At 59.0% G+C, this 11047-nt stretch overlaps 2 protein-coding genes across 3 annotated transcripts; one reads left to right on the forward strand and one right to left on the reverse strand.

Annotated features, from left to right (window-relative positions):
* Positions 1-664: 664 nt before the first annotated feature.
* Positions 665-4394, forward strand: MYL7 (myosin light chain 7). Of its 2 annotated transcripts, none has more exons than XM_090051589.1 (7): positions 665-714; positions 1318-1428; positions 1693-1768; positions 2207-2311; positions 2981-3059; positions 3302-3350; positions 4224-4394. In XM_090051589.1, the coding sequence occupies exons 1-7, from the start codon at positions 712-714 to the stop codon at positions 4323-4325; spliced, it is 525 nt and encodes a 174-aa protein (XP_089907715.1). In that variant the 5' UTR covers positions 665-711; the 3' UTR covers positions 4326-4394. The 2 variants fall into 2 exon arrangements, with proteins under 2 accessions (XP_089907715.1, XP_089907716.1); XM_090051590.1 differs by having other exon boundaries at positions 681-751.
* Positions 4395-4717: 323 nt separating this feature from the next.
* LOC149862125 (pulmonary surfactant-associated protein B-like) lies at positions 4718-10933 on the reverse strand. The gene is made up of 6 exons (XM_090050598.1): positions 9470-10933; positions 6575-6702; positions 5773-5883; positions 5468-5648; positions 5255-5377; positions 4718-4933 (listed from the first exon to the last, which is right to left on the reverse strand). Exons 1-5 carry the CDS (start codon positions 9513-9515, stop codon positions 5364-5366), a joined length of 480 nt encoding a protein of 159 aa, XP_089906724.1. The 5' UTR covers positions 9516-10933; the 3' UTR covers positions 4718-4933; positions 5255-5363.
* Positions 10934-11047: the final 114 nt, after the last annotated feature.

Here is an 11047-nt window from a genome sequence, read left to right on the forward strand (position 1 = left end):
CCCCAGGGTCCCCATGAAACCATCATCCAGTGGGTTTCCATTAAGACATGCCAATTCATGGGAAAAGAGCCATTTTTCTATGGAAAAGTTTTGATTTTAACCACAAGTTCCATTCAAAAGAGTATTAGAGCTTTAAGCCAGAGCCTTTGGGGAAGGCCCTGACTGTCATTCGCTTCAGCACAGCTTGGATTTATGAGGTGCTTTATGCTTGCTCACGGATGAGTGTGCTGGACAACTCTGCGCCCAGTCTGAGGAGGAAAACCCAAAGCTGGAGCCATGGTGTTTCCACTGACCCCAGAATAGTCAGAAGTCAGAGCCCAAAGACATCAGTGGGAGCCAGACATGGCATTTCCCCTGGCCCCCCAAAATGCAAGAAAAATAGAGGGGATTTGAAAGTATTTGTACCCCTTGGGATAAAAAACCAGCCTGGGGACACTGGAATGGCCTGAGGGAGGGAGACTGGGGGTGTGGGGGAGCCTGGGAGTCTGCCAGCACTCAAGCGGGGAGAAAGGAGGCCCGGGGGCTTCTCGGCCCCGTCGGCTGGAATGTCGCTGTCATCCAGCCCTTATCATCCCGGGCTGGGACTGCCAAGTTTGGAGCTGTTGCCCTGTCCTGCTCCTAATTTAGCTGTTGGGGTGATAAGCTGTGGTATATAACCCTAGTTTGCCCTTGCCACTGACGGCTGAGGTAGCGAGACAGTCACGTGGAAGGATGGTGAGTGTCTTGCGCTCGCGGCTGCTGGCTGGAGCAGGTAGGTCTGATCTGAGGGGGAGTCCTGTCTTCTGCGAGCCGGCTGTGCACAAGGAAGGGGGCTGAGAGCCCCTCAGCCCAGCCCATGCCCTGCCCCGGAGCACTGCCTGGCATGCTAATGGTTAATCACCATTGCATTGCAATCAGTGCTCTGATTGGCTCTGAGTCTTGGGGACCAGCAGGATCCCCTGCACTCCAATAGGCAGACCCCATACTGCTGGTTTTCCCCATCTGCTGACTGCTTCAGACACAGCAGGGTTTCCTGAAGTCTGATTGGCTGAATCCCAACAGCAGGATTCCCCATGCTCTGATTGGCTGATCTTGGGAGCCTGATGGATTCGCTGCAGGCTCAGGGGCTCCCCTTGCAGTGGCAGGATCCCCAATATTCTAATCGGTTCTGACACGACTGGATTCCCCGTGCTCCAATTGGCTCTCGCCTGTAGTGGGGGGATTCTCCACACTCTGGTTGGTTCTATCCCATTAGGGGCAGGATTCCCTGGGCCCTGATTGGTTCTGGCCTGGAAGGGAGCTGGCTTTCCCACGCTCTCAGAGCTCTTTCCTCCACAGGCCAGTAGGAAAGCTGGGACCCGGAGCAAGGCCGCAGCCAAGCGTGCGCAGAGGGGCTCCTCCAACGTCTTCTCCATGTTTGAGCAGTCTCAGATCCAGGAGTTCAAGGAGGTGAGGGTGCCGCAGCCCACTGCACTCAATCCCCAGGGCCCCAGGCAGTGCGTGGAGCACCAGGGCAGAGACCAGGGAAAGAACCTGTTGCCAAGATGCTCAGTGCGGCCCCGCTGCGGTTCCCCTACTCTGGGAGCTGGAGCTTTAGGCGTCTGCCCAAGCAGATCTGGAGCTCCCAGCCCGGCATGCAGCAATGCCTAGGAGGGCAGGGAGGGGCTCACACCCAGGCCCATTCCCTGGGGCTAAGTCATGTGTCACCCCCAGGCTTTCAGCTGCATCGACCAGAACCGTGACGGCATCATCACCAAATCAGACCTGAAGGAGACGTACTCCCAGCTGGGTGAGTGCCTGCACTCAGCTCCTGGCCAGGACCAAGGTCCCGCCGGTTGGTGACCAGGGAGGGATCACAGCAGAGTCTCGCCCACTTCAGGGCTGGTGCTGGGGTGCATAATGCAGGCAGCCTAAAGAAAGCAGAGATGGGAGGGGAGGATGCCTGGGGCTGGGAGGTGCAGTGGCTGCTCTGAGGACACTCACCTCCTCTCCCTGCTGCTGCCTTATCAGCCCCAATAGCAGCCCCTTATCCACGGGCTGTGCAGCACTTGGCATCCCACAACTTCCTGCCTGTAGTGTCGTAACAACACACCAACTTCTCTCCTCCTTGGCAACCCAGCTCAGACCGTCCTCTGCCCAGGGCACCGGGGCTCCAGGGGACACGAACTCCCTGACTTTCCCCCCCCCCCCCCCCCCCCCCCTCTCACCCTGGCCTCCTTCCCTCCAGGGAAACTGAACATGAAGGACGAGGAGCTGGAGGAGATGCTGAAGGAAGGCAAGGGACCCATCAACTTCACGGTTTTCTTGTCGCTCTTTGGGGAGAAGCTCAATGGTGAGTCAGCTGCGGCCTGGCAGGGGCCAGCGGGGGCCATGTGGCCTCGTCAGCCTCTGACGGTGATCCCCGATAGCCACTGTCTGCTGCTGGGGCTGAGCACACTCTGCAGGGCAGGGCTGTAACCCCTGGGCAGTAGGACCAGGCAAGCAGAGACTGGGCACTGGAAACCAAGGGAGGAGCCAGGTCCTGGGAAGCCAGGAACCAGGATGCAGCTGCCCCAAGCTGGGCAAATGCCCATGTCTTGTTGGGCAGCCTCCTGGGCACAGGTGGGAGTCACTGGGATGCCCCCAGCAGCCAGACAAGCCAGGGAACCAGGCCCAGCTGGGTCCAATTTCCCCTGCTCGGAGGAGCCCTGAGTGAGCCTGAAAGTTGCAAAAAAAACCCTCCCTCCCTGCCAGGCATTATCTTGCCAGTGCAGCATGGGCCTCCTGCCCTAGGGCATCCTAGCCACCCACCTGCCCAGCAACAGGGCCTGGCTTTGCCCTGAGAGGTGGCTTTTGTGGGGTTGTGGGGAGGTCCCCGGTACCCTTGGGCTTGGCCAGGCACACCGAGAGCAGGGGTAGGAGCATGAGGTCCTGCGGAGAGGAGCAGGGCATGGGGGAGAGCTGGGAGGATGCCCCCTTCACCCCAGGACCCCGTCTGAGCCAGTGGCGTGGGCCCCTGCAGGCACGGACCCGGAGGAATCCATCCTCAACGCCTTCAAGCTCTTCGACCCCAATGGCACCGGCACGGTGAACAAGAACGAGTGAGTCAGGGGCCAAAGGGAAGGGCGAGGCTGGCACCACGCAGCCTTTCAATTAGGCCCCTGTGGGGGTGGGAACCCACTGCTCTGGGCTTGCTCAGCACCACCGACAGGCAGCCCTGGGGGTCTCCACTGTCAGGGCCAGGCTCAGAGGGGCCTCACGGCAGCCTGAGCAGCACAGGGCCTCTCCAGTGACCAGCCCTGGGGGACTCTGCCTTTTCACCCACCTCCTGTCTCCTTGGCAGGTTCAAGCAGCTCCTGCTGACCCAGGCTGACAAGTTCTCCCCGGAGGAGGTGAGGCCACCCTTGCTCCCAACCCAACATGGCTGCAGCAGCCTGGCTAGGCTTCCCGCACCCTCCAAGGGCTCCTTCCCCTGCCCAGGCGAGCTCCTGACCCCTATCAGCTGCCTGGCTGCTGCACAAACCTTGAACTAGATGGCTCGTGGCTAGCTTCACCTGTTACTTACAGGGTGTAGGATGAGGGGCTTGAACACACTGGACACTTTAGGAGTCCCTTGGTCATGTTCCCTTGCCCTGGGGACCCTGGCCAGTTGTTCCACCCCCACCAGAGAAACGGGGAAACTGAGGCACACGGCAAGTCCCGGGCAGAGTCAGGGAAGAACTGAGGAGTCCTGATACCAGCCACTGCTTGGTAGAGCAGGAGGAGAGGGGAGCAGGAGGAGGGATGCTCCCTGGGTCCTATCTGGGGGAGTAGGAGTGGAGCAGGTACATAGAGAGGGGCTGGGTGCTGCACAGAGCTCCCCTGGGTGTGGGACCTCCCTCCCCGGCACCACCGATGGGGCCTGACAGGCTGGGCAAGAGAGCCAAGGGAGGCCAGTGCCAGGCAGGCAAGGGGCAGGGCAGCATCTGTACACACAGCCTGGGAGGGTGGAGTGTGGCCAGTGCCACGTATCTGTGGGTCAGGCAGCCCATGGCACAGATCTTCTGTGGAGCCTGAGCCTGGGCTGGGAGACGTGGGCAGAGAGGGAGGAAGGATGGGACGTGTACATGCGTGCATGTGTCACAGAGCTCCCTATGACAGAGCTGTGTTGCGTGTGCATTTGTGCCCGTGCACGCCCGTGTGTCGGTGTGAGTTGGCGTTGCGGGGCAGAAGGGTGCATGTGCGTTTGCCCGGGCCCTGCTAGGACTCATCCTACCCTCCGCCAGGTGGAGCAGATGTTTGCGGTGACGCCCATCGACGTCTCCGGCAACATCGACTACAAATCCCTGTGCTACATCATCACCCACGGCGACGAGAAGGAAGACTGAGGAGCAGGGCCACCCACACATGCCCCGCACCCACGGCCACTGAAATAAACTCCCAAGCCGCTCAGAAAAGCCGGACTCTGTTTGGGACTCAGGGGAGTGTGGGGGGTCTCCCTCTGTGGCCAGTGGGGAGGAAGGCAGTGTCTGGGACCAAAACCACATCAATCATCCCCGCCGCAGGAGCTGTGGCTCTGCCACGGCACGGCCCCGAGCAGGCTCCTCTGTGCGCTGTGCCCAGCTGGCTGAAGGACAGTCCCTGGCACAGCCCTCACGCCCAGCTCTGGGGCGGCTGCAGTGTCCAGAGAGGAGCAGGGAAGGCACAAAGAGGGTCGGGGGCTCTGCTGTGCTCAGTGACCCCAGCAGAGCCCAGCAGGATGCAGGCAGGAAGCCAGCGGTGCATTGCCTACGGTGCTTTATTGCTGAGGAAGCCAGAGGCAGGGGAAGGAGGGGCAGGTCCAGCTGGGGGCAGCCCCAGCCTCTCTGGGGCAGTGTTACCAGCTTAGGATGCAGCCTGGATGGTCAGCGAAGCTGCTGGAGGCGGGTGATGCAAAGCACATGCTGCTGGCAGGGAGTTGTGCCAGGGTCCAGCTGTCCGTGCAGGGAGACAGAGCCTGGTGTGGGGGAGACACCCATGAGGGCCCGTCAGCCTGCAGCCCCCCCATGCCAGATCCTCCACCAAGCCCCTCTCTGCTGCCATGCCCCAGAGTTGCCCCCTCTCCTGGTCCCCTGTTCACCCATCCCTCAGCCAGTGCCAGTGCCCCGTGAGCCTGGGGAGCACGTGCCCATGGGCAGATCCTTGCTAGGATGGCAGCTGCCATGGATGCTGAGGCTGCAGACCCCTCCCACAGCCCCCAAGAAGCAGGCAGGGCCCAGGGCCAGTGACGGGTGTATGTCCCTCCCTACCCAGCCTGGAAGAGCCAGGCGTGGCCTACCGAGCTGTCCAGTGTGATGCTTTGAGGCCTGCTCCAGCTGGCTCCGCCAGGCAGTCTACAGCAGCAGGGAGGTTGGGGAGCCAAGGCTGGGCATCCTCCGGGGAATGCGTCAGCTCAGGTCATCTGTGAGGGAAAGCAAGGGGTTCACATCACAGCCGGGCTATCCTGCCCTCTTCCTCCCTGTCCAGGGGCAGCTGTGGGCAACTCTCTCACCTGGCAGCTCCCCGGCGCCCGAGCAGAGCCCCAGGTTGGAGCAGGTGTCCTGAGGATCTTCATCATTCTGCAGTGCGTCAGTGATCTGGTCTTTGTATTTCTTTACCAGTGACTTGCATAGTCGGCCCAGGCGCCTGCCCACTGCCTTGCACACTGACTTTAGGGCCTTCTGAATGGTGTCCTGGGGAAGGGACACAGCCCAGTTGTGAGCCACAGCTTTGCAAGTGTCTGGAGCCATCCAGAGCTCCATTGCCTCCTCCCACTTGCCCCCGTTCCCTGCCTTAACCCCCATGCCAGGATCTCACCTCGTCAGCATCCTCCCCCACCATGGACTTGAGCTGCTGCATGACTTTGGTGCAGACGGTGCACAGCTTCTTGGGCTTTGGAATTAGGGCTCCCTCCTCCAGCCGATCCCACTGTCAAGCAAAACCAAAGGACTCTCATGGCCTGGATTACCCTGGGGGCCAGCTCTGGAGCTGACAGGCAAGTCCCCTCCTAGCAGGCCCAGACCTAGTGGGTGGGATGAGGAGGGGAGAGCATGGGGTGGGGGGAGATGTAGGCAGAAGATGGCAGTAGCACAAGCCCTTGTCTCACAGCTGCTTGGAGGTTGGCAGACAGGGGGAAGGGGACCTGATGTATCAACCTCCCTGCAGCCACCCTGATCTCCCCCCCACCTCCTCCTGCCCCGCCTTGGGCCAGGGCTGACCCAGAGCCACTGCTAGAGCCCCGGGAGGGAGAGGGGGTGGTCTCCACTCCTCTTTCAGAGTCTCTGGGGGATGCGCCCATCTGGAGCCAGCAGCCCAGTCTTTGCACAGCCATAGTGGTACCCCCTCTCTGATTGGCACGACAATGTGCAAGTGTGACAGCAGGATGGCTGGGTGTGAATGATAACGGCCCAGTGGCCCTGGCCGCACACCGACAATACTGAAGGGGGAAGGGGAGCTGCCACTGGGGAAAGGCCATTATCAGGACCACACGGGGTCAGACCATTGCACCACCCAGCCCAGCATCTCACGGCAGCAAAACAGCAGGCGCTTTAGAGGCAGGGAGCTGGACGGAGCACGTCTAGAGGGGTCACAGCCCTGCCACCCCCCCATGAGCCCTCACCAGAACAGCGTCCCAGAAGCTCAAGCAGAACTGTTGTCTCTGGCACTTGGTGGCTGTTTCTGCATCCTGGCACCAGTACGCCGGGCCCTGGAGACATCTCTCGGGGACCTGGACCTGCTGGGCCGATGCTGCCAAAGAAACAGGTGAATGGGAGCAGTCTGCAAGCTACTGAGGAAGCCCTCAAAGAAGGGACCCTCCCCCATTAGCACCAAGCCACGATTCAAGGTCCATTTGCACAAATAAGTCCCGTCTTCATAGATTTCTAGGGTCAGAAGGGACCCATTAGATCGAGTCCATCCCCCTGCTCTGGGCAGGAAAGAGCACTGTGGTCAAGTAACCCCAGCCAGGTGCTTGTCTGATCTCCTTTTAAACACCTCCAAGGTAGGGGAAAGCACCACCTCCCTTGGAAGCCCATTCCATATTTTGGCAACCCTCACTGTAAAGGATTTCTTCCTGATGTCCAATCTAAATCTACTCCTTCAGTTTATGGCTGTTGTTTCTAGTAACCCCGATGGGTGCCCTGGTAAAGAGAGTATCCCCTGTTTCCTGCTAACCCCCCCGATGAGTTTGTAGACAGCCACAAGATCACCTCTTGACTTTCTCTTGTGAAGGCTGAAGAGATTCAGATCCCTCAATCTGTCTTCATAAGATCTTACCTGCAAGCCCTCAACCATACAAGTAGCCCTCCTCTGAACCCTTCCCAGGTTATCCATATCCCTCCTGAAGTGCGGCGCCTAGAACTGGACGCAGTACTCCAGCTGTGGCCTGACCAGTGTCGCATAGAGGGGGAGCATCACCTCCTTGGACCTGCTGGTGATGCATCTGCTAATGCAGGAAACAGTGTGGTTAGCCTTACTTATTACCTTGTCACATTGGCGACTCATGTTCATTTTTGCGTCAACTATGACTCCGAGATCCCTTTCCACTGCTGTGCCACTTAGAATAGTACTTCCTAGTCTATAGGTGTATTGGTGATTCTTTCTCCCCAGGTGCAGCACTTTGCACTTATCTTTGTTAAACTGCATCCTATTCTGATCCACCCACTTCTCCAGTCTATCTAAATGTGCCTGAATTCGCTCCCTACCCTCTAGTGTGTTTACTATAGCCTATAGCTTGGTGTCTGCGAATTTGGACAGAGTGCTTTTTACACCCTCATCCAAACCACTGATGAAGATACTGAACAGTACTGGTCCAAGGACAGAGCCTTGGGGGACACTACTGCCCACATTTCTCCAGGTAGAAACCAACCCATCCACCACCACTCTCTGGGTGTGTCCCATAAGCCAGTTTTCCATCCACTTTACTGTGAAAAAATCCACATCACAGCTACTTAGTTAACTTGTAAGAATTGGGTGTGACAGTGTCAAAAGTCTTTTTAAAATCCAAGTAAATAACATCTACCTCTACTCTTAAGTGCATCTAAGCACTTTGTGATATGGTCTTAAAGAGAGACCAGGTTAATCAGGCAGGATCTGCCCACTATAAACCATGCTGGTTGCCCCTTAACATTGTATTACTTGCTGGCCCCCCACAAATGTGATCCTTTATGATTTTTTCTAAGGTCTTGCCAAGAATAGAGGTGAGGCTAATCGGCCTATAATTACCAGGATCTTCCTTCCTCCCCTTCTTGAAAATAGGGACTACATTGGCCCTTTTCTAGTCATCTGAGACCTGTCCTGAGTGCTACAAGTGCTCAAACAGTTGTGCCAGTGGTTCTGCTATGACACCGGCCAATTCCTTTAGTACCCTTGGGTGAAGATCATTGGGGCCCACCAACTTAAATACGTCCAACCCCTCCAAGTGCCCCTTCACTAGATCAGCACTAACCGCTGATGGATTGGTATCCCTCTCAAGCCAAACTAAAGCCTCACTGGGAGGTGTGTTTGTATCTGTGTCCAGAACACAGATGCAAATAAATCATTTAAGATCTCAGCTTTATTCATCCTCTCTGTTATGAGTTGCCCTAATCCATCCTGTAGCGGTCCTATATTACCCTTTGCCACCTTCTTGCTCCCTATGTACTCAAAGGACTTTTTGTTACCCTTAGCCTTTGTTGCCAGCCTGAGTAATGTTTCTGCTTTGGCCTTCCTCACTGCTTCCCTGCAAGCACAAGCCAAGCAGATATACTCCTCCTTGGTGGCTGCGCCCTGCTTCCACAGGGGGGACTCTGTAAGCACTGGCCACCACCTCCTGTTCACGGTCCCTTTGGACAAGCAGTTCTCAACCATTTCAGACTCAAGGTCCCCATGGACAATGCCACCTTGGAGCTACGGCTTATATTCGCATCGTGGGCAAATCCCAGAGCTACTCTTCTGCTGCAAAGTGCTCAGCAGGACACACCAGGTCCGGATGGTGTTGATGCTCTGGATGCAATTGGAAATTTCTGGGATTTGTTTGTGAATCGGGTGTAGGTGTTTGCACACCTGATTGTGCCAATACTACAAGGCACCCTTAAAAAGATCTTTCTGCACCCTGGGTGCCTGGGTGCCCTGGATGAGAACCACTGGTGCAGCCCCAAACGGGCACCGCATTGGTCTGGCGCAGGCTGGAGGAGTGGAAGGGACTGGAGTCCCTCCCTGGTGTGAATGCCGAGCCCTGGCCTGGCCGGCCCCGAGGCACGTTATGGTTCTGTATCAAGCCACAGTTGTGACCCCACTGCCCAGCCTGGCAGAAGGCTCCGGGACTGGTCGTGCCCGATGCCTGTTTGAGGAGGGCTGCAGTACTCGTGCCCTTCTCTCTTCCCAAAAGAGCAGCAGGGGCACACTTCAGTTCTCAGCCCAGCTCAAGCCCCTCGTAGCACCTGCCTGGCTCCCCACAATGGCCTGACGCTGGGGACATGTCCCTGGGGGAGACAGAAAAGCATCCCCTTTCCACCTCCCTGCCCTCACTTCTTACCTGTGGCCACAGCAAGGACCAAGGGGAGGATCAGTGCCAAAGCCATCGGTGCGTCCCTGCCCTGCCACTGGAGGGGCACCCTGCCTTGCTGCCTTTATAACCCCTGGTGGGAGGCAGGAGGGGGGTCCAGCTGGACCAGTCAGAGCCTCTGAAAAGCAGAGAGCCCCTAAAATGGTGTGTTTGAAGCTCATGGGGCTTTCCCCTCCCCTTCTTTCCTGGCCCGCCTCACACCTCTCTGCTGGGGAGCTTACCACAGATGAGAACAAAGCCCCGGTGTGAGGGGGGGAGAACGTAGCAAATGAGCTGCTGGGGAGGAAGGGGGGCAGGCTGGTATGGAGGAGGCTGCTCTCCTAATGTCTGGGCCAGGGTGCACAAAGGAGAGAGCGAGACTCTCACGCACATCAGCCCCTCTGTCCGGGGGGGTTGATGCTGGGGGCAAGGGTATGACCAGTTAACAAACCATTTCTCATCCTTGGAGCCCACAGCCCCCTCTACTTAGCCTGTGTGAGTCACCAAGGCCCTCCACGGGGACCACAGCTCAGCCCCAGGCGGCTGGGAAACTTTGCAGAGCACCAAGGCGTGTTTTCTTAGGTGGCTTGCAGGCAAGGGGAGCGCCAAACTTGTCACATGTCCGCAGCCTGCATGTGGGTGGGGGTGATGTGAGCAACTCAGTGGTGCGATGCAAGACGACGGCTTCTCCATCACACCCAGTGAGGCCAGGGGCAGCCATGACATCCATCCCTGGGGCCAGGGGCTGCATTCACGCCAATCGCCGCTCCATCCAGGAACCCCCTGCCTGGTCCGTCCCTTTCACACCCTTTCCTAGGACTCCTGGCTTGAGCGCAGGGGTTGGCAGAGGGCCAAGGGCCACCCAGGGCAGCCCTTGTCAGCTCCCAGCTCCTGGTCAGGGATGTGGGCCCCCCACAAGGCTTGGTTTCCTCTTGCACGATGTGCGACGCAGCTGAAACCCCTCAGGATGCAGCCTGGGGCTTGCCAGGCCTCAGCTCCTTCTTGCACCAGACTGTCCAGCAGCCAGACGCACCTGGGCTGCTGAGCGTCGCGGGTTGGCCTTGGTGAGGCACACGGGTCCCACGGCAGAGCCCTGCCCCACTGCGCTGCCTTCTCTCTGGGGAAGGCCTGAAGCCCCTCGGCTTCCCGCGGCCCTTTCCCCCGCGCGGACTGCCGCACGGGCAGGCCCGGACCGGGCCCAGGGATCGCTGCCAATCGGGCCCGGGACCTGGCAGCTGCAGGGGTGTCCTGCTGCCCCGGGCGGGGGTCGGGGTGACACGTGGAGGGGACCCGACTCCTGCTCGTGCTGCCACGTGCTGCGGGACGCTCGTGAGCACAAGAGGGGGAGGTGCAGACGCCCTACCCCCCCCGGGACCACGCCTCTAGAAGCCCCGCCCCATTTCCAGGAAGGCCCCGACCCGCAACTGCTGTCCCTGCCCGGGAGGGAATGCCCCCTTTCCGGAAGCGGCGGCAGTTGCGGATAGGCCCCACCCCTTCCCGGTAGCCCCACCCCCGGCGCGGCATCCCTGGCGGCTGGTTTCCCGGGAAACGACCCCGCCGCTCCCGGGA

The sequence above is a fragment of the Crocodylus siamensis genome, chromosome 6 (genome assembly GCF_052110815.1).
Source record: "Crocodylus siamensis isolate JL-2025a chromosome 6, ASM5211081v1, whole genome shotgun sequence".
In the NCBI taxonomy this organism is placed as follows: Eukaryota; Metazoa; Chordata; order Crocodylia; family Crocodylidae; genus Crocodylus; species Crocodylus siamensis.